Raw genomic sequence first — 24,116 nt, 5'->3', positions numbered from 1 at the left:
GTTATTTTGATTGATTTGTTAGGTTTAGGTTAGCCATAGCATAACCTGCAATTGAAAAATGTCAAATGCATAACATTTCAGGCAATGCAAGACCGTTTCCATTGACACAAGCAGCTGCGATCCGCCATAAAATGGACATTTAAAAGTGCACCTTTAAAAGTAAGGAAAGCAATGAAGTGCAATAATAGTTTTACTTGTGTTATGTTCCTTCGTCTACCGCCCTTTTACTGACTTAAAGTAGCCAAGACATTTACTGCAGAACTAAAGCAACAGAATATTGAGCAACCGATGCAAGACCCGCTCCGGATCATTTAGTCATTTGGCGATTGATTGCATCGTGAAAACAAAATCCCCGACAAAACTTTCAAAGGCAAACTCGCACAAGCATGACTTCCTTGGGGCAAAATGGATGACAGTGCGTTGTAGAAATTACCATCTGCTGTTTTTTTAGGTTTTTTTTTCATTACTGGTATTGGAAAGTGCAGTACCTGGTTCCCGCGCACACCCCCTTAGGCCCCGCGATTGATCACATGACCGCCCCGGGGATCAGCCACCTGCCCGTCCAACTGCTGCTCGTTTGCTCATTAGCCTCCTCGCTTTACTGTACATAAAACACACTTCCCCACACACTCACCGCAGACTCGATACCTGTTGCTGCTTTTATTCCCTGCCCAGTTTGGCTCATCTTTCCCAGAATTTCTCTCAATTTCTCTCAATTTATGCATGTGGAGAGTCAGAGGATGGAAATGAGCCCGTTTAAGAATGACGGGCCTGTACAGAAGCGGCACTGTAGGTCATTTTGAGTTAAAGATGCACTTTTTAACTGGCTTGTCTCCATGGAGATGTTGTACCCAGCATTTATCCAATTATGTGTTTTGACCGCTGGCATTACTTTGAAAAAAAAACATGCATTCTTAAGTGCCGTAGCTTCTATGGATGTGTTTTTTCCCTTTTATGTCCTTTACTTGCTCTCTCTGTCATGTTATGTGTTCTGTTTTGTTCCGTTTTTATACATTTAAAACTGAAAAAATTAAATATTGACAGAAAAGAAAAGAAAATCATGCATTCTTGCAGTGAGTAGAGTCGCCTCTCCGCAGATCTGTCTTCTAACTTGGCCTGGTGGCGTTACCTTCTTGTTGCCATGGAGTTTAAAGTGCCTATGACAGGTTGGAGGACTCCTTGAACTAAAATACAGTTTAATATATTTAAAATGTTGCTAAAAATAATGCAAATGTTATCTCAGAATAGCTGCATTTTTAGGTTTATTCACTTCCTGTTTGTAAGTGATGACATCACACTAGGGAATTACCTAGTTAAATTACCTAATTAAACTACTGGGAATTTCTTTTCTTTTTTATTTGACAAATGAAAATATATTAGAGCAGCTTTATTGTGTTTAATGCATTTTGAGAGACTAAACAGTTGTTTCTTTTTGTAAATTCTGCATAAACATGAGTATCGCTAGTGTGATGTCAGGTATAAATACATCAAATAATAGTCAAATTTAGAAAATGGTAAAAACCTTTCATACGCACTTTAATGTCCATACTGAGCACAGCAATACATCTACAAAAGCAAGTGACGGACCCTCCGCCACCTGAGAAGTTACATAGTTTAATGCTGAGTATAATCAAATGAAACCTCTAATTCCTACTCTTTCAGAAATGGTAAAGATGAAGTTATTTGTTTCTTTTTACCTCAGCGTTTACTGCTTCTTCTTGGCACCTAATTAAGTAGTAAAAAGAAAAACAGTCAATTAAATGCAAGTGAGTAGTAGTAATTTATTTATATTCCTAACCAATCCCATCTCATGAGCTCTCGTATTTTCATATTTCATGATTAAGAATATGAAATCATTGCAGACATTTTCTTAGTTTATGTATTCAGAATATTAGAGTGTAACACATTTCATTGTTTTATAACATTTCCTGTCCTGACCTGTATATTTTGTGACTTGACCGTACTGCAGGTCATCTGGTGTTTTAATACAATGTTATATATCACTAGTGAAAATGTTCCATAATTCAGACCTGAAATAAGTCCGTGGCATGAGATGTTACTTCCATAGCAGTTTTCTTTCACTGTGGCACGACGGCACTCATTAAGAGCTCTATTTTTAACCAGGCGCTCTCCCTGAGAGATTATGCTCACAGAAGAATATCCTCGTATATACTGTATGCAATAGGGTTTGGTACAGATGATTGACACTTGAGTGAAACGGCAGTATTAAAATGCTCATTACAATGATAATTACAATGATTTGATTAGACATTTTGGTACGGCTCAAATAATGAAAAACTGATTACTTGATGAGTACTTAAAGAATAAAAATATTAATAACAAGCAAAACATTTTAATTGTTTGGTCAAAATGATGTTTGCACCAGCCAAAAAATGCATATAATAGAGAAGAAAAAAACATATATAAGTTTCACTGGAGTATGAAATGCGGTTGCAAGTGTGAAAATAACAAACAATATCACATATAAGTCGCTCCAGAGTATAAGTATATAAGTATAAGTCGCACCCCGGCCAAAACTATGAAAAAAGGTGCGATTTATAATCTGGAAAATACGGTAATTTACATTTCATTTCAACCAGTTTATGAGTTTTCAATGATTCCTTACTGCCCCAATATGCAAATGTCCAAAGATCCTTTAACTAAAAGTACAAAACCAGGAGAAAACAAAAGTTGAATAAGAATTGAACTTCTATGCCTTGATTTGTCTTTTACCTTTTTGCAAATCGCTATCTTAAACACCGATGAGCAGCACCTTCCACACAGAAAAGACAATTTACCAACAGCTCCGGGGCACTTCAGGATTCCTCCTTATATAATTAGTATTTAAAACGGCTTGAATAACCATATCGTACTTTGGTTGGCAGAGATAGAATGACTCCAGTCTCGGCGCTTTATCAATGCACTTTGCTACATTTGCATCTCCAGCTCTCTGTTTACCCATAACCTCTGGCAGATTCATGTCCCTCCATATATTTAGACCCTGTTTTACTCCTCTTCATTACCCGCCATAACTTCTTCTTTCCGGCCGCGTCTCCCACTCCTTTTACTTGCCGCTCTCTGACAGAAAAGCGGGAGATATCGCTCGTGCCATGGCCGGTGGGGGGTTTTAAGTGCTGCTTGTCAGGTGGGCCCCTAAACCATTGTATCGTGGCAGGTGTATGCGCGGCCCTAGGGACTCGGGGATGTCTTGCTTGTGTGCGCTTGGTTGGGTTTTTATAGCCGCTGTGATTGTGGATTTTAGCCCGCAGACATGTTATATTCGTCCCATTGGGGGGTCTTGGTGCACCCAGACCTCAGCATATTGGACTATTATAAGTCAACATTACAACCTAGCGTTTTATTGCGCACATCCACTTACACATGCACAGTGGAGGTCCGACCACACGCTTTACCCTAGCAAACAGCCAATAAAAGAGCTTAATGTGTTGTGTCCCATTATGTCTATTAAAAAAATGAATCTTGTGTAGCACCATTTGCATTCACTGCACATTTTAGAACCAGTTTTCCCATTTCATGTATTTATTTGCAAGGAAAACACTATTGAAGCCTGTTCTTTCTTTGTTGTGATATTGGTATTATTGCAATGTTTTAATATACTGTTCTTTCTGACACAATCATTTCCGTTATATTCAAACTAGATAAACATGTATTAACCGTCAAAACTTCAATAAGGCTAATTTAGACAGCAAATCATGAATTAAAGCAACCGTACCTTCTGTCAGAGCATAGTTCATATATTTGAATGCACTTTTTGACACCATAATTTCAGCCATGTTGATTTTTTTTTTAAATCCCATTAGAATTTCAAACAAACTGTGTAATATTATTTTCTCTGTAAGGAGAAATAATTATCTAGCTGCTATAAAAGGAGCAGAACATCAAAAGCTTTCATTTCCTAGAACATACGTCGGTCTCTACAACAATGTAAGCGTTTAATGTGTTGTGTTGAGAGCAAATTGCTGTATCCATGCGATTCATCCATGCGCATTCGAGTGAGTGTATGCATTATATGTGGTCTCTATATGGTTCAGATAAGACCATCAAATTTGCGATTGATTTTGATGTTTCCTGATCGTGTTAAGTCCCTGCTCCTCCAGTCACGGCTCAAAATTTTAAATCAAATCAAATCAAATCAAATCAATTTATTTTTGTAAGGCCCAAAATCACAACAACAGTTGCCTCTGAGGGCCAAAAAGCATTAATGACTTTGGTGCAGGGACAGCTAAGTGCTTTTATTACAAATGGATCTGGCAGACCCACCCTGGTGTTATTTGGAAGGTGATCAAATTTGCTTCTTTGTTTCCCCTGATAAAATGAAACGGCCTCATCTCATTTCATACACAAGGAGAGGAGTTAAGCTAAATCAATCTTGCTTGTTTTTTGTCTGTCAACAGAGTAAGGTGAATCCGCTGAATGTGACTCCACCAATACAAGCGGTGGACCAGGACAAGAACATCCAGCCCCCGTCCGACAGACCAGGAATCCTCTACTCCATCCTGCTCGGTAAGACAGGTTTTTTGTGTGAACCTCATGACAACTACTAATACTTAAACATATCATATACGAAGTAAATGGGATACGGCCAATTAATCAAACACTAAATAGTTTGTGTGTCATTAGTACTTAGCTGAGAGCCTTTCTTCCTGCTACATGTACTTAGATAATACCACATTAACTGCACATTTGTTATCATTATCTGGACCCGCAAAAAACAGTACAATTTTCTCATTAAATACTATGGGACCAGTACCAATTTTTTTCAAAACTAAAAATTGGTAGCGGTCTCACAGTATTTAATGGAATTTAAATATATTTTATTTTATTTATTTTATTTATTTTATTTATTTTATTTATTTTATTTATTTTATTTATTTTATTTATTTTATTTATTTTATTTATTTTATTTATTTTATTTATTTTATTTATTTTATTTATTTATTCATTCATTTATTATATTTTTTTTACCAGTACACAGCCCCTAATATCGCAAGCCTTATTGCAATTGGCATAGTCTATTCTTGCTTCTTTTGAACAAGATGATGGACATGAGAGAACGTAGACACAGATTAAAAGAAGTCAGCAAAAGCAGCTGTAAAAGAGAAATGAATCACGTCCCACCAAACGCTGACTTGAGCTTGTGAAAAAGCGCAGTTTTATCCAGCGGTGGTAACTTTTATGTTGAACAGACTTGGCAAAACAAAAAGAACGCACAACAACAACAGCTGTTTCCTGTTCATCGATGCAAGGACAATCACGTCAAGATTGAAAATGTTATATTTCCAATGCTTCTGATATTATCCAAACCCAACGCATTGTAGAGGCGCAGCAAGTGAAATACATGCAGAAAAAGCTGAACTAATGAAGCGCAGGTAGTTTCTTGTTTACTCCAGCTGTAGCCATGTCTCACAAACTTGGATTCACTAAATGTTTTTTGTGAATGACTGAGATCTGCCATATAATTAAAAGTATAATTGTTTTTAGATTTGAATTAAGAAAATATGTGTAATGTTTGGTGAGCGAGCAAGGTCCTGATCATGGAGACAAAACCGCCATGAAACGGACTATTCCAAACCACATACTGCATATTATCAACTCTTATGCTTCATTATTGGTTACTTATCGATGTTAGTAAGGTTAGTAACAATTGCAGTGTTCACTTTGTTACTGTTACGACAATCCAACAATGGCTTTTCAACATATTATGACAACCGTATTACACGTAGAAAAAAAAAAAAAGCTTTAACTAAGCTGTCAAAACTTAATTGCATGTTTTATTAATTGGTAAAGGGACAACACATATTAATGACCATTTTGCATTCTCACTCATTTCCATTTTCAGTCCCACGGCAGGACGTATCTACAGGACAAAACAACACTATAGTCACACAAAGGTCACACAAAGGTCACACATCTGCACATTCAGTAAACATATTAAATAAAAGAACAGTTCATTTGGAGTTAAACCAACAACCCTTACTCATGGTGAAATGTCTAACATTTTTTTTAGAGCCTCAGAAAATGCTGAAAACGTGCTGACTTATTGAGACACAGCCTTTTTGAATATCTTTTTGAAAACTGATTCAACATTCCCGTACTGTTGGGTTTTCATGCTATTCAAAAGATAAAAATTGCCATTCGCTGGGTGTGAATGGTTTTAATGGTGTGCAGAAGTTGGTCGTGACAAACTTCCAAAGGAGCACTTCTCAGCAGGAGCCAATCGAACCAGCTTACTGTAAAGTCATTGCAGAAGATGAAGCCCGAAAAGCTCCCTGGAGAGGCGTGACTGTCCACATGTGCCCGCGGGCCACTGCTTGATTTCCCCTCAGAACCGCTGCTAACTTTCAAAAGAGCGTCGTACTTCAGTGTGTCTGTGTTCCAATGTGTCCACGTACCACCTGTGGAGAGCCGAGATAGGGAAACAGGGAGCATTATCCACGCCTCTCTTTCCTCACCCTCTTGATTCAGGGAGCAATTACTGATGCAACCCTCGACATATGTGTGATTCTGTGCGTTTCTTTGTGCCCCCAGGAAAACCGGAGTCGTACGCACAATATTTCAGCCTGAACAGAACGACGGCAGAGCTGCTGTTATTGAAGCCCATCGACAGGGAGCTGTACCACAGATTTGATCTTGTTATAAAGGTGAGAGGCAGCGGGGGGGCACCAACTGTTGGCACTTCATATTTATTCTGCTCGTATTTCCAAACATGATTTGCATAGCATTTTCACCATCCACGGCATGGTGTGTTTTTACTTAGCAATTTCCTGTTACATTTTTTTGGACTTTTGAAGGTTTCTGGTGTCTCAGAGGACAAATATGTTCAATATTATATTTGAAAATGTTTAAAAAAACGACCTCAAATAAGATGTTGCAGTATTGTTCTGTAGTTGTTTTGATTTATTTTTTGCTATCAGTTATAACTAGGATTTTTTTCCCCCAGCCCTTTTTGGACAATTTTAGTTTTATCTCGTGTTGATGAGAATTGTCTGTCCGGAAATGATGGACTGGTAAACACATTGACATTGAACAAGAACGTTTTCATTTTGTTCATATTGCTTGCGTTTAGTAAATTTTTCACAATTGTATGTTTATTTTTAGCCTTAGGTACCTGCACTGTACTTGTTTCTCGCTACGTTGTAAAAAAAGATTCAGTTATAGTCATCTGGACTCTGTTTTCTAATGTAAAAAAAAAGGCCGTGGCTGGAGAGCCGCGGTGCGGTCAAATTGCCGCGCAGTTTCAGGGACCGCGGCATTTCCCTTAAAGCCTGTTATAGCCTCATGGCTAACCCTATTCCTAACCCTAACCCTAACCTTAACCCTAACCTTAACCCTAACCCTAACCTTAACCCTAACCCTAACCTTAACCCTAACCCTAACCCTAACCTTAACCCTAACCCTAACCTTAACCCTAACCCTATTCCTAACCCTAACCTTAACCTTAACCTTAACCCTAACCCTAACCTTAACCCTAACCCTATTCCTAACCCTATTCCTAACCCTAACCTTAACCTTAACCCTAACCCTAACCCTAACCTTAACCCTAACCCTAACCCTAACCCTAACCTTAACCTTAACCCTAACCTTAACCCTAACCCTAACCCTATTCCTAACCCTAACCTTAACCTTAACCCTAACCCTAACCTTAACCCTAACCCTATTCCTAACCCTAACCTTAACCTTAACCTTAACCCTAACCCTAACCCTAACCCTAACCTTAACCCTAACCCTAACCCTAACCCTAACCCTAACCCTAACCCTAACCTTAACCTTAACCTTAACCTTAACCCTAACCCTAACCCTAACCCTAACCCTAACCCTAACCCTAACCCTAACCCTAACCCTAACCCTAACCCTAACCCTAACCCTAACCCTAACCTTAACCCTAACCTTAACCTTAACCCTAACCCTAACCCTAACCCTAACCCTAACCCTAACCCTAACCCTAACCTTAACCTTAACCTTAACCTTAACCTTAACCCTAACCCTAACCCTAACCCTAACCCTAACCCTAACCCTAACCTTAACCCTAACCCTAACCCTAACCCTAACCTTAACCTTAAGCGGTGCGCGGCCGGCACAAAAATAACATGGCTTTTTCGGCCGCGCGCCGCGGCTCTGCAGACACTCCCAAAAAAACAACTGTTCGTGGCTAATTAAAATTATTAATGTAGTTTTCACAGGATTATAAACTCCAGATCAGGTTTGTAATTTACCTGAGGTCCCTTGGTAAAACGAATAGGGCTTTAGAGTATATTGTAATAGCAGCACTTTGAAACAAAACCAGACTGCTGTGCGCTTTCGGCATCTAAAAATGATGTATTTTATCGATCGCAAACCCAGAAGCAAGCGCTGTAAACGTTACTATAGTACTGACTGAGCATTACTCCCACCTTGCTTCACTTCTGTCTGAAAAAGCTCTTTTAAAGCTGCGCACGCCCCCAAAAAGCTTGTGCACACTATCTATGTGCCAAAGAGTTAGTCAGAGCGAGGTTTATTTAAATGCCTACTTCCTACTTTTGGGTTGCTTGATCATATTGCAGCAAAACTGGTTAGTTTTTCATTTTTTCCCCCCCTTTCCCCAAACCGTGTAGATATTTGTATTAGTTATCTTTCCTATTTCCAACTCCATTCTCATTATTGACTAGTGTACCGTGTGGAGGCTTTGTAGATATGCTAATCCATTTGAGACATGATGCTGCACAACTCTATAAACCCTTTGGATTCCACGTGAAGAAGGCACTGAGGAACGACATTAGGGAAACACAATGGAACAGAATGTGAGACAAGAAGCAACACGGGCGAGATGAAGATGACGTGTCAGACTGGAATATGAATAAAGCGGGGCAGAACGACTCAGACATAAACAAATTGCATATTGCTCAGGCAATCAGACGGCAGCAGACACTTATTTAAAATTGCAGGCTTCAATACGTTTCCCTCCACTCAAATCAATAGGTGAATGATTTGCTCTTGCTCCTTTAGAAATTGCAGTCACACACAAAAGATTCAACATTTTTAGTGTATTGTTTAGGGTTTTTTAGCCTTGATGTGTCTCAGTAGGCGTCATTGTCAAACGGGCATTCATTGGGCGATGCATTGATTCTAGATTCCTCAAAAGCCGGATTAGCGACTACGGTTCAGGCTGTGATTCATCCCAAGGAAATCAACACGTTTCTTGTCTCCTCTCCTCAAGGCAGAGCAGGACAACGGCCACCCCCTGCCAGCCTTCGCCAACCTTCAAATCGAGATCCTAGATGAAAACAACCAGGCTCCCTACTTCCTGGAGAAGAGTTACCATGGCTATGTCAGTGAAGCGTCGCCGGTGGGAACGACGGTAGCGAGCAACGCCAGCCTGTCTGTGCCGCTAGCCATCATAGCGCTGGATAACGATGTGGAAGAGGTGAGCGAGGGACTAAAACTGTAAAAGTGCAAAATGGAAGTTTTCCGGGCGAAGAGTCCGTTACCTGTTTGTCGCGTGAAACGGTATTTCTTTGCATAGAATGTTACACAATTTGGTACTGGTGTTTGTTGTTGAATATGTTTTTCTTTGTGTTGGTTGAGTTATATGTTATGTTATTTTGTGAAATATTCCTGGCAAAATAAACACCATCTCTAAGAAGAGTAAACGGCTTCAGACCCTCACCTAAAAACTTAAGGGAATGAATACCACTGTAAACATCAATATACAGACTAACATTACAAAACGTTGATTTTTGTCCATTTTTATGTAACATTGGGACACAACAACGTCTCAACTCAATTTTGATACTGAGGAATTGGCTCGATATTCTTCGAAACCACAATGATAATAAAACACAAGCTTTTTTGAATCAATAAACTACTTTTCCACACAGTTAGTTATTGGCACATTCATTGTAGAAACATTTTCACTTGTAGTCATCTGGACACTGTTATTAAAAAACAAAAAGTTTCTCTCATACTCAGAGAAGGAGAAATATCTGAGAATGACTCTTGGAAGAGAGTCGAAATGTTTTGTTTTTCTAAAAACAGAGTCCAGATGATACAACTTATTCTGATAAAGCTCCTCATTTTAAAAAATAAAAATCTGTTTGTTTTTTTCATATTGATATGCAAACGAGTATTGATTAGTATATGATTTTCTATCCGTTTGACAACCATAATGTAGCCTATTTCAAACTGATCTAATGGTTTTATACAGTGAGACTGACTTGCCCTGATTATCTTTTATAGGTGCCAACCAATAAGACTCCAGTAGGTATCTCCCCAAAACAGCTTTTTGTGTGTCTTTCACTCTTTACATTTACTGCCTGAAAACTTTACCTGACCCTTATTACACATTGATTTATTTTTCAACGTGACGTCAATCATATATTTGGTTCACAAGTGAGACTGGACACAATCTTGGATGCAGCCAAAATAACGCATATAAACACATGCTGAGTGTCCAGAAATATGTTTGTCCCTATTCTTAATTAAATTCTGTTTTAATGAATAGAGTAAAATAATCGATGCATGTGTTGCTTTGTTCTTGGTGATTTAGATGTACATTTTAAAACTTTTTGGCCACCTCCTGATTAGGTTAATTCAATCTATTATTCGAAATCAATAAACTCCTCACGACTTCATCACTCCAATCCCTTAAATTATAAATACACATCTGTTTGTTGAATCAAGGCCGGGCCAATTTCAATTAATTCTTGATTATTTCCAAGAACACAAGGCACTTTTTAACACACTTTATCAGTCTTGCGGGGATTCAGAGGACCACCTTTTGCACAGATTCTCATCTTTTATGTACAATGCGTTCAGGTATTTAATAATGCATTTAATTAAACCAAGCAACAAAGCAACATGGCGGCTGTCTTCATCAAAAATTAAGTGCCTCTGTTCTCCGTCCTCCGCCAGCTCTGTTTTTGCCCTGTTTGCAGTGTGCCGTGTGAAGTGCTCTGTCTAATTTCTCTTTCAATCTGATAGTAAAGCCATTGCACCCTTTAAATTGCCTCTCAGTGATAATGTTAGAATTTACAGTGGAGCTCCATTGTTATCGCTAATGCATTTCCCAGAGCTCAGTTAGTTTAAGATGTAGCACGGGGCGGCCTGACAAAAACAGGCCACGCTTCAGTGCTTTCTAAAACGCCCCAATGACGGGAGCAGGCTTAGAAAGTTTGTTTTTTTAGCAGACCACAGTACAATAAAGTAAATAGAATGCTTGTAGAATATTAAGACATTAGTCCCAACTATATGCCTTGGAAATTCAGCTTTTAGATTAGATGTTGATTGTGGAACTCATAAACTAAAGAAGAGCATCTAAAATAGGTTTTATGAAGGCTGCACAACAAGATGTTTTGGTATCTTAAAAGGAATTGAGGAATGGCACATTAGCAATGGTTATTTATTATCTGTGTTAGAGCCGAACAAAGACTTTCTTGACTAATGGATTCATAGGTGAAAGTCTGATATTTTAGAAAAAGCAATGACACATCCAAGTAACAAGCACTCTGCCTGACAAGAAAAACACACCAAGATCAAACTAACCCAAACGGGTGATGATCGTTCATCTGCAACGCAGTATTTAAATCCGGCTGATGCAGTGAGTGGTTTCTCATTTATGAAACAACCATCGCGTGGTCAGGGAAAATATGTGAGTGTGTTTGAGAAGGATCAAATCAGTGGCATGACACAGAGAAAACATCTAGAGGTAGAAACTACCTCTTCTTAGATGGTAAATCTTTGGGATGAGCTGGAGAAGGCTTTGTGCAGTGGCCATCATCAATACAAGATCAGTTCGTGATAAATATAAATAAATATAATATATAATAAATAAAATATAATAATAATATAATATAAGTATAATAAATAAAATATTGGCAGTGTAAAAGTAAACACAGTAGGTCTGGGAATTATGGCCAAAAGAAAATACAATACTGAGGAAGAACAAAAGAACAATAAACGTGTAACTTTTGCAAACTAAATAAATAAGGCTCCTCCAAGACACAACTGGCAGTTGCTATTAAAGTATTAAAGGGTCCTTTCTGTGATGTTGGCTGCTCTGTGCATGAGGGGCACGTGCTGGGCCCGGGTAATCTCAGATGGTGAGCAAGGGACTGTGTAACTCTATGAGAGAAGCAATGTTTTTGAAAGAAATATACAATATAGAACTCTACAAAGGGTGAACCTTCACATTATTTGTTTGGGATTGGCTCCATAAACTTGTCTTAGTAATCTTATGGCTTAAAGTCCATTCAACTGACAACAATCGCGCTTTTGAAGTTGAATAATGGCACCACTTTGTGGGGCTATTGTGAAAAAATCTCACTTTTGTTTATTTGTGCTGACAGAGAAGACGCTGAACTGTGCCAGTTTTGTTCATGTGGATAGGCCCAGTAATTACAGAGATATGAACCATAAACCAGGTCTCCACATCTACAATCTATGATCAGTTATACCCTAGAGTTCTCACCCGTCCTCCAGCTCAATTTTAAACTATGAACATGAACACGACCTATAATCAACTCAATTACTCAATTCCACAGCGTCAAAAGTAAACACGGATTGATTACATTTATTTTGATTTATTGCTCGGCCCTAAAACACATTTACTGTCCAGGAAGAGAGTGTTCTTTATAAAACAAATCGACCTCCAGCAAACACCATCAACTTTTCCACCACTCTGTTAAAAGTACTACTAAACTTACCATCTCCTCCCATAATATGTTTTCTAATGTACTATGTCATGTACATTATACAGTCATTTCAAGGTGTTCTGTTAGCTTTTTTCCCAGCTTACATTTGAACTTTTACACACGTTTTTATTGCAAAAAAAACAATGAAACCAACAAAAGTAACGTTTTTTTGATTACCCTAGTCGAGTTCATTGGCCTCGTCTCGTCAAACTGTCCTCTTCCCATCTGCTGTCTTAACCATGTGGACTTGGGATCGGACGTGCATTAAAGGCAGTTGGACTCCATCTGGTTCAATACAAACATGGCATAGAATTACTTATTGTAGCAGTTATCGGAGTAGCAATTTGCAAGCCCTATTCTTTACGTTTGTCCAAGTGCACCATACGTTTTATGCATGCCTAGAGTGCGTTTGTGTTCCTTATTTAAATATTGCTTACCTCGGTCTCTAACCCTCCGAATAATGATTACTCCTAATTGCATTTATGTTGTGTCTGCGCCTGTTTATTTATGGCTGTGCATACGCTATGACCAAGAGTGTCCTCAGCCGCGTGCTCCCTGTATTTACGACTCAATATCCACAGCGGCTACATCGACAATATTATCAAGTGTGCTGAGCCAGCCTTATCTGGAATGAGAGCCCAGTCACACAAAACACTAGCTGGAGCATTGCCTCTTCATCACCCAGGGTTACACACACACACATAGACACACATAGACACACACACACACACATAGACACCTACACACACACATTTTGCACAGTGCGGTGTTGTGTTCGGAGATTTTATGTGGACAAAATACTCGGAAAAGATGCGTTTCATTTCGTCCGTCATCCCGCGTCCATCAAGGATCCATTTCATCTGTTCTGCCTCTTGGTTAAATTTTCAATACATCACAATCTGTAGTAGTTCTGTCAGTGTAGAGATGATGAGGACTGGTATTCGAAGTATGGTTGTCAAAGATTCTAGTGTTTTAAAACTACTGTGTAAGTGAAAACGCATCTTATCATTTCAAGTGGAAGTGAAGCAAAAGTACTATAACACAGCACAGGCTTCCAAGGTACTTCCAATAAATAATGTTCAGGTTTTTAAAGTACATATATTGCTATCTCTGATGGAGGAAACATAACTGAGTTTGTAAGCCACGTTTTTTTTTTTTTAAATATCTCCAAAAACTAAAATTCTCGGTGTTTAACCTGATCATTTTCAATGGGGATTGGGACCACACACTCGAAAGCTGATATGAAAACTGTTACTCCTGCGGGATTCAATAGTGAGCTACTTTTTCAGGCTATGTGAAGATTGAATTTGCTGTCATTTCATCTTCGCTGTTGTGCCAGTGTCTGTTTCATGTGTACAGGGCAAGAAATTAGAGAAATGATAGAAAAACATGCATTTATTTGCTTTCTGGCAGTTCAACCGCTAATGTTTTGTAGCCTGAGAATGTTGATATTTTCGTCTTAATTGGAATACAAACAAAACCAAGCAACTTCTACAATACAGTTATTAGCTGCTGCCCTCTGCTTCAGTTTTAACTCATGGTCTCTTTACAAAGTTGTGTCTATAGTGGCTTGAGTTAATTAGCCTCTTCACAACAATTATGTCTTGGATCCAATAAATGTAATATTTTAGTGCCAACAACAACAACGATCCATGAATACAAATCATAGACATTCTATCTCTGCCAAAGCCCATTACAGCATCATAATGTGAAGTATAACTCTAAATATATGTAACCTCAGGTCTCAAACTGGTCATTCCTGCTCGTGAGCTGGGAGATGGTCGAAGTATTCCCACTTTGCATACAATATAAATTATTATGTGTTAAAACGTTTGTGACACGATGAATTGAACATTATTCTGTTATTTAACGTGTTAGTTTAACATTTACATTTGGTAAGCTGAGCATTAGCCATATTGTTTTCAGTCAAATCAGTGGAAACGCTCTGAAGTCGGAAGTCGAGTCATTAAAGTGGGAAATAAACAACCGCCAAGTTGCCTGGAACACTGCATAAAATATTCATAATGACTAGTTCTGCACTCATCCGAAAGTTTCTCAAATTCCCAAATCAAATGTCATGTCACTCCCCACTTCTGACTCACATAGAACATTTCGATTATTGTCAGTTATTGGGTCCATCCCATCGACATGAGGGAATGAGCAAAACCCTAATCTCATCTGCAACAGTCAGAATTGGGTTACGAGTAATATCTGTTTGTCCTTATCATCGTCACATTAATTACCCCTCCTCCTTCTGTCTCTTCCTCCAGACAAAGGATCCTCAGCTGCACTTCTCATTGGACAGTTATTCCAACGTTTTTGCGGTGACGGCGGCGGGAATCAGACGTCACGTGACGCTGGTGCAGCCCCTGGACAGAGAGACGCAGGACTCCTACACGTTCACGGTAACAGTCTGTACTAGTTGCTGTGTATACCGTGCGCCTCAAAAGAAAAACGGTTGTGCTGGAGATAAGAGGAGCTCATCCATAAAGAAAAATGCATAAATCCAACCATTTTACCGATACTATAAAAAGGATTGATATGTGTTTTTTGAATTCATTGTTACAGTGTCTTGCTTGCCGTTTATAATGTACTGTTCGTGGAGTATAGTAAAACAAGACAGTTCGCTTGTCAGTGGTGAAAGCGATCGCCCGCTAACCTGAAGGTCAGTGGTTCCAGCCAATGCATACTGTCGCGGTGTCCTTGGGAAAGACGTGTCCCCCAGCTTGCCCAGTATGAATGTGCCGAGAGATTGGAAGTGAAATGAAATGAAAATGTGGCGGTTGGAGGAGCTGGCGGCGCAGATGGATAGTTTTGTTTTTCTCAGTTTGCTTTAGGGCAGATGTGGACTGAATATATTTGTATACATTATTGCTTGACACTAATGTATGTATATCAAGTGCTTAATTATTTTTTGTTGTACGATAACGCAGCGCTACGGAAGAGAGTCTAAAGCAGAGCCTGAGTCGAATGATAAAAAACGAGAGTGACCCTGTTGCGAGGAGAGTTAGCCATCGATTGGCGGCAAAACGAAGATGCTTGAGATGAACCAGGACTAAACCAGGGCCAGAGCAAAAGGAGCAGCAATTTCAAAGGACAGTCACAGGAATAGAGACTTTTGGTTTAAAAAAAAAGCCTCAAAAGGTTAAAGATCATTCCATTCTTAAAAAATATCTCATTTGAATATAGACAGTGGCAAAAATAATACTGAGCCTATTATTATTTGGACTTTAGACTACATTTTTAAATCCTTTGGTCTCAGATACAAAGAAAATCATATTCAAGTTAAAATAACAGAACACTTAGGCCTGAAGTGTGATTTACGGACCCAAAAAAGCCTCAATATAACGTTTATTGGCCTTTTTGCACAACAATTCAAGGACATGATTAATCACAATTAAAAATGTTAATGTTTTTAATTCCAAACACAAAACGGCAGAGAGAGAGAGCAAAATAATAATAAAATACAAGTAACACAAGGCATCCAATGAAACACAATCGCTTCACATTCCGTCCAGCTCACAAGTCCCATCTGCTCCAAAGACTGTCCGAAAGCTCCATTTTCAAATTAAGCCTGTATTCTTATAACATTTTTCAAATGTCAGTTATCATTTCAATCCAGTCCAGTGATTGTTGGTCCAGTTTTCATCAACCATTTCTTCATCACGGCACTGTGTATCCATGGGTTTCAGAATTAGGTCTGTTGCTATTGAACTTTGAATATGAAAAACGTCTTTAAAATGCCAGAACAACGTATCTGGGCCTCAAAACCCTCGCCGTGGACACAATAAATGGATATCTTTGGAACATACTCTATCATATTCATCTTTGGAACATACTCTTGGCAGCTGGGAGAAAGGCCATTACAAATAAATGGATGACACAAACTGCTCCGACGATTAAGGGCCCGACCGTCATCATAACCGACATACCACAATGGAAAAAAACATCATCTGGACTCAACTTGAAAATAGAGAAATCAAACAGACAATGGACAAAATGGGGTTTCTATTTTGGACTCAGTTTGCTTTTACCCTTCTTTCCGTGGGATTCTTCACTTACCTTATGTTCTCCCTGGTCGACAGAATTAGTATTACGTTATCTCGATATTTAACCATGAACATGAAGTATACAGTCAGAGTCAAAATGATGTGCAAGTCCAATTCCAGTCATTATAATCTAAAATAAATGTCCAGCCTTATTATTTTAACTACGTTGCCCTTCTGTTTCACAGCTTCCAACGAACTTTGAACTTAAAACCATTATTTCAAAACGTGTCTTTTAGAAGCAGATATGCAGAGGATGGCGATAAATCTCAGCGCACGAGTCGAGTCACGGGTCACTGCTCTCAGAAAAGTCCATGTCATTATAATGAATCCCGGAATGTAATAGTACATCTCAGTATTAGGGTGAGCTAAATTTGCATGCATCGTATAGCTACATCTCAGGTATACGCTTGTGTGTTGTCTCTAGTTTACTCTTTACACGGCAGCAGCTTGTTACAGTGAAATAAGACAGCGCGCCTCGTGAGGTATCATGTTTCTGATAACTTCTGTTTCCTTTTTGCCAAGTATTTCCTCTTGTCGCGCTCAGCAATATATTGTGTATTTTCTTCAAGTGATTGTTGGCCCTCCACGTTTCTCTCTCTGCATTGTAATTGTGCCACGGCATATTGTTTTCTTGTTATAGAAAATTGCATAGAACGTAGGTTGAAAAGCAATCTCATGAGGAATACTGAGTTCGTGCAGAAAACGCAGATTGTGCATTGATTGAGAGGCAGAGGTTGGAGGTAATCATGATGAAACCTTGGACGGAGAAATTAAAACGGAGAAAGGAGCGAGAGAGGATATAATGTGTTTTTTATTTAAGGGAATCCGTCAGCTTCCTGGTAGATACGCGACAAGATTTGTATCAGGCAAGAATCTGCTGGTGATAAGCACTTTTCTACGCCGCTCTGGTTATTTCCGATCTGAACAAACGGGTTATCAAGATAGACTTTGTGGAAAGGCCGCATCAGCAGATAGCGCTGGGGTTTTGGTTTGGAGTAGGAAAATGTCAAATAAAATGTCTGAAAAAGCGACATATATTAACTATGTAAAAATATTAAGAAAACACATTGATTTACTCACTTGGTTTAATACATTTTAGACACTGTCTGGTCAATTTTCCAATTATATTTATATTATTTCACCCTCTTGTGGTAATTGTGGACTTCAAGAGGCGACCTTAGATCATTGTTTCGTAGCCTCTCACAAGATAATGTCCCTGTGTCTAAAATACTTTGTTGTGTTCCCTGGAGCCAGATCCAGTATTAATTCTATTCAGTTTATCTTGGAAAAATACTAAATGTAATATTTGACGATAATAACATACTGCTTATTTGCAGCAAAATCCTGCTTGTCTCCATGGAGATGTCATTGTCTCTCCTGAAAGTATTAGCATGTTGTAGAGGTGGGCACTATATCAACATTTAGATACCATTGTGAATGTAGTTCTGAATATTTTGAATCTTGAGTATTATTTACAGTAACAACGCAATAAAAAAAGAGCTAATAAAAAAAATATGATACAAATATTTATCACAATTATTGCTCTTGCTCATGGAAAACATGCAATCTTACAGTGAGCTTGATCACCTCTCCACAGATCTGATTTATAAAGGATTGCGTCAGAATTGTGTGCATTCTCTAAGTGGCCACTAGAGGCAAACTCCTGATTCATAAAACCCTCTGTGCGCTCGCCACCACGCAATTGGTGCTTTCTAGATTCCACCTGCAGCTGGAATCTGCGCACACGTCAGGCCACGCCCTCTCCACACCCTTAAACGCCATACAAGGGCCACGCAAAGTGACTTATGAATGAAATGGACCTAAACATGAGCCGATAATCAGTGGGATTGACCGAGGCACAGAAAGGGCGGGGCAGACACCGTACGCAGCAAGCAGGCACATCAGAGGCTTTATGACAAATACAAAAAAAGTGTACTTAATTTGCCTATTAAACTGTATTTTCGTAGCCTACATTTGATAATATTTAGGCAGGCTATATTTGTGCAGATCGACTCTTATCTTAATATGTTTGAATCTGATGCGCATGAGTATTGGGCCTGATTTGAAGCTCTGAATGGTAAAGGAAAAGGGTTGTGAGTGCGCCCGAGAGACACAGATGCCCTCCCTGAAAGGATGAAAGCAGTGAATATCAGCGGCTGAGGGACAAACTCAGTATCGTGCACGTGTTGGATCATTTGGGTCAGTCTAGACTCCGGCGCGCGGTGCATAGAGACAAGAGTAAAGTATCTCAGTGCTTCATAATACCGATCCTGCTCATGTGCGGCGTCTGAAGGAGTTTTGGATGTTTCATAAATGGGGTCACGGGCTGTACAGGGTCAGCGCTGGCGGACGGAGCCAGAGAAAGTGCACGCTCAGGCACGAAGCAGCGAGGTTTCAAATGCATGTGTTGAGAATAATGAGCGGAATAAACAGCCCTTATCCGTGTTTAAGCCAACATCTGGCAACTTGGCCCGGTGTCATCAACATGAGCCATACATTGCAGCAAAACAACAACATCTCCATGGAAACAAGCAGAAAAAGATACATAAAATGGTACAACTTAATCTAAAGAAACCAAAATAAGTCAGAATTAGCTATTTAAAAGTGGGTAACTCACATTTGTGTTAAGAATGTGATGATGTCATACCCAGATGGGGGGCAAGAGCCACATTTACCTACTTATTACATTGTACTTTGCCATGAAATATCTAAAAGGTAAATGCACAAATGTTTAACCCGATGATTTATATCAGTGACTCATTAACTTCTTGTATTATAACAAAACGCTGCATTGTAACAATACTATTTTTAGCTGTTGCCCATCCAAGGAATATGTAATTTCTTTTTAAGACCACAAACTGCAAGTACTGGTGGAAAAACATATAAAAGTATCAAAATAGATGGTGCCTTTTGCAGCTAGTTATGCAATCAAATATTAGTTTTCAATGCTGAAGCGGATTCTGTTTGGCGCATACATTGGCAAATATTAGAACTTGTAAACATTGTGCAAATATACCTCCAAGAATCACTATCAAAACAGCTTGAGTCAGTATTTCTGACTCGGAGTGTCTGATGCTTTGTTTTCTGTTTCCCTTACACAGCTCCTAGCTTCAGATGGCGTCCAGCAGAGCGTACCCGTTACCGTGACAATAACGGTGCTGGATGCCAACGACAACACGCCAACTTTCGGCAACGTGTCGTATAATGTGAACCTGTTTACAGATATGAGGCCCGGCGAGACTGTGATCCAGGTAAATATGAAGCAACGAAAGAACAAAAGTACTTTGACATGAGCGGAAGAAGAAGAGAACGCACAATCTGGAACTTTAGATTCATATTCTGTTTACTTCTCTTCCGTTTTACTCTCATTGTTACTTTCCAACAAGATTTAGCTGCCAGTTGTCAATTGAAATGCTAAAGCTTACATTAAGAATTAAAGAGCTAGAGTAAAATATAGTACACTGGCTTAATTTAAAGACACCAGAAGAGTCGGACAGATGGTTCTGGATGATTCACTCCGGGACGAAAACAGCAAAATGCAGACTGTTTTGGAAGTTTAGACAACATAGTTAAGTTTCACCAAGTTTTAATTATGTTCTAATGTGTTTTATTTGCTTTATTTCTCACAGCTTTCAGCCTTGGACTCTGACGCGGGACACAACGGTCTGATTACATATCGGATCTTAGCCGGGGCCCAGGGGCAGTTTGACATCAACAACAGGTACAATACTCTTATTTTTAAAGCAGACAATACAGAACACAAATGAACTCTTGGATGGACTGATTTATTACAGGGACAGTCCATATCAATAAACATTTCTGTACAACATTCTGATCGATTCATGTCAAGTGCTACATACTTAAAAATTAACTTTCTTTTGGAGATGGCTCCTCTAGTTCATTGGGATCATTTGTGAATGCAGTTAGTTAATCTTCATTAAACGAATTAGTGGTAAAAACAGTGCAGCTGGTGTCTTAGATTAAAAAGAAAATTCCAATGACAAGAGCATTAATTTCAGACTAATACCATTACTCTGTTTTCCCACCATAAACTTTATATTTAAGGGAGACAGTGCTTTTTTTATTTTAATTCTTGGATATTTCGTGTTGAAGCATAACATAAGTAGCTCATCATTTTACATTTGATTTAGTGTAAATACTATATGTAAAACGACTTAGTAATAGAAACAGGTTCATTGATTTTCTGTTCAAAAATGCGAATCAATCTGACAAGCCCCGCCTCTTCATCGTGACAGCCCCGCCTCTTCATCGTGACACTCCCCCGTAACCAGCAGCAGATTCATTAGCGTATTTTTATTTTTGAAAAGTGACTACGTGACATTTTAGAACCTTCACGTGTCACTCGGAGTCTTCACGTTTCAAACAATCACACCACAGTATAAGGAAGTGGGCGGAGATAGGGGGTAGGTGAAAACAGGAATTTCCGCACCAAGCCTCAGCTGCAGGAATCAATCAAAATGCAACTTTGAGTGAACTAGCGACAAGGAAACAAAGTTAAAAGTGTGTGTAAAATGTCCATTTGAATCTATATCAGACAATTGGTGATGTTTTTACCTCCGAAGCGTCACGTGATGGTGTGTTCTTCCTAAATCATCCATGTCGTGTAGTCGCGTCTGTAGCGTCGTGTCTGACGTGTTTGACTGATTGTTCCTCCCCGCTCTCCAGCTCGGGCGTGATCACCGTGGCGCCGGGCGTGGAGCTGTCCGTCGGCCGCAGCTACGCCCTGACGGTGGAGGCCATGGACAACGGGCCCGAACCTCACAGACGGTTAGACTCTAAACTATAATTGTCCCATATCCATATCCCTCGCCGCGCTTAACGTCCCATCGACCTCACATTTACGGGGCGCCTTTTCATTTTCTAAACCTTTTCACTGATTTAATATCCGTGGTTGAAAAATTCCCCGGAGCAGGAGGATGAAGTGGACATTATAAGTTGAAAAATGCAGGAGTTGAAGTTGAATGAGATGAATGGAAAGTATTTTTTTCTCCTCCTTTCCAATCTCATCTTGGAAACTTTCAAATGCCACATATAGTTCAAAGTGAGCCTACAATAAAACAATGAATTTCTAAGTCACTAAATATATTTGATCAATTTACAGGCAAGCAAATATGAAAGCTGAGTGCAATAAATCTAAATACTATGGAAGACCTTTGCTTTTTCTCATCATATTCTGAAAATACAGTTTATTCACGGTCTATTTCTTGTAACACATCAATCAATAGTACATGTTACCGTGGCTGTATTGAGGCTATTTCTCTGGCTATTTTAAGATTCTAGCATTTCACCTAAAGAGCATGAATCACACGCTGGATATGGCTTTGTTTTTTATATGCATGTTTGATGTTGTATAGAGTCTAATTCCAAACTCGCCATAAGGAGAGCAGAGGGAGCGGTGATCAATGGAGACCAAAGGCATTAGGCATAATTCTGTTTGGCAGTGCTGAACAAATGACTGCTTTGGTTGAACTTGAGTGGGTTTAGTATCGAGTCCAAAGGAAAAATCCCAAATAATACTCGATAAAGAAAAATGGCAATAGTGTGTGTTTGAAAACATCGACGATTGAGAGTGCTAATTAATCATAATATATTGATAAGATTTTAATAATTTAACGTAAGGCACAAAGTCAGCCAAATGTTTAGAATCTATAAAATATTTTGTTTGTTTCTTCGCTGTCCTCTTGTGACTGAAGTTGATATTTCTTTACCATAATTTGTGCAAACATCAAATGGATTCAAATGCCACAACATTTTCAGTCAGGCTTTATGTTTCTTAGTGTCTCAACATTTTTCGACGCCTGTTATTTTGTTAAAAAACAGCAAACCAACCAGCTCTTTTAAAGAAGGTAAGAATAATACAACATCCCAAATAGTTTATGCATTTTTTGTCGAAGCTGCAATTTCCTGATTTTTTTTTCTTCTTTTGTTCCATTTTGTCTGATAACAGAGAACTAGTATCATGCGCCTGGGCTTCCACAAATAATAAAATAAGCCTACAATTTCAAGAGGCATTTTAATATTTTTTTTTGTTAGGCAGGAGAGGACAGGGAGGAGTCGGGATTCGAATTCACGAAACTAAGACCGGCTGCACTTGGAGCCTGGCATATGTGCTCTGCCTTAACCACTCGACCACTGGGCAGCACTTAAGAGCCCTTTTATAGACATTCATATAGACATTTATTTTATAACGAGTCCCTAAATCATTTTTTTGTGTGATATTGGCTTCAGCTTGAAATGGAAATTTAAAGGCCCTGACAAAATGCTCAAGTTACAGTCCATCTGTCAATATCTTCCAACAGCAGCTTTACTCTTACAACAACAACAACAAACTAGAAGGGATTTGAAATGAGATGTTCCTCTGTGCATAGCTTGTTCTCACTTGTAGCGTTTTATTTTGTACTTATTTGACAGGGACAATGCAGTCATCCATAAGTTCAAGCAGCAGATTGTAGAGATGCTAATTCTCAACTCCCTGGCTGGGCTTTTCCCTAAACATTCTAAAACATCTTAAAAACACAGTATTTCAACTTGTACAATGCAATTTAACATTTCAAGCATTGCCACATACACATAGATTACAAAATTTACAGACGGATACAGCTTTGGTTCGTTTTTTGACCACGACTTAAGCCTTCAGGTGAACAACTCCGATATACATTTAAGTTCAGTGAGCGGAGAGTTCCCAAATGTACTCTTCACTGAAAAGGCTGACTGTCCAAATGTAGTTCTGCAGTGTGGGGTTGTACAGTAATTACCCAAGGTGCTTCTCCGGTACTAGTTTGTCTCTGTCTGGTGCTCCATCCATCCATCCATCTTCTGCCGCTTTATCCGGGGCCGGGTCGCGGGGGCAGCAGTCTGAGCAGGGACTCCCAGACTTCCTTCTCCCCAGACACTTCCTCTAACTCCTCCGGGGGGATCCCGAGGCGTTCCCAGGCCAGCCGAGAGACATAGTCTCTCCAGCGTGTCCTGGGTCTTCCCCGGGGCCTCTTCCCGGTGGGACATGCCTGAAACACCTCCCGAGGGAGGCGCCCAGGAGGCATCCGGAACAGATGCCCGAGCCACCTCAGCTGGCTCCTCTCAACGTGGAGGAGCAGCGGCTCTACTCCGAGCTCCCCCCGTGTGGCCGAGCTCCTCACCTTATCTCTAAGGGAGCGCCCAGCCACACGGCGGAGGAAACTCATTTCGACCGCTTGTATCCGCGATCTTGTTCTTTCGGTCACTACCCAAAGCTCATGACCATAGGTGAGGGTAGGAACGTAGACCGACCGGTAATTAGAGAGCTTTGCCTTTCGGCTCAGCTCCCTCTTTACCACAACGGTCCGATGCAGCGACTGCATCACTGCAGCCGCTGCACCGATCC

At 39.5% G+C, this 24,116-nt stretch overlaps 1 protein-coding gene across 1 annotated transcript in view; it reads left to right on the top strand.

The window, feature by feature from the left end:
• The window catches only part of pcdh15b (protocadherin-related 15b), a 265,006-nt gene that overhangs the window by 105,569 nt on the left and 135,321 nt on the right, over positions 1 to 24,116 (top strand). Inside the window, exons 10-16 of the mRNA XM_072456250.1 lie at positions 4,416 to 4,524; positions 6,550 to 6,662; positions 9,215 to 9,421; positions 14,957 to 15,091; positions 19,837 to 19,986; positions 20,365 to 20,456; positions 21,422 to 21,523. Coding sequence (XP_072312351.1) covers positions 4,416 to 4,524; positions 6,550 to 6,662; positions 9,215 to 9,421; positions 14,957 to 15,091; positions 19,837 to 19,986; positions 20,365 to 20,456; positions 21,422 to 21,523 — 908 coding nt within the window. The remainder of the gene's footprint in view (positions 1 to 4,415; positions 4,525 to 6,549; positions 6,663 to 9,214; positions 9,422 to 14,956; positions 15,092 to 19,836; positions 19,987 to 20,364; positions 20,457 to 21,421; positions 21,524 to 24,116) is intronic.

This window comes from Eucyclogobius newberryi, unplaced genomic scaffold (genome assembly GCF_026437365.1).
Source record: "Eucyclogobius newberryi isolate DKJ021-1_F unplaced genomic scaffold, fEucNew1.0.hap1 SCAF_20, whole genome shotgun sequence".
NCBI lineage: Eukaryota > Metazoa > Chordata > Actinopteri > Gobiiformes > Gobiidae > Eucyclogobius > Eucyclogobius newberryi.
This window is presented reverse-complemented; position numbering and strand designations above follow the sequence as displayed.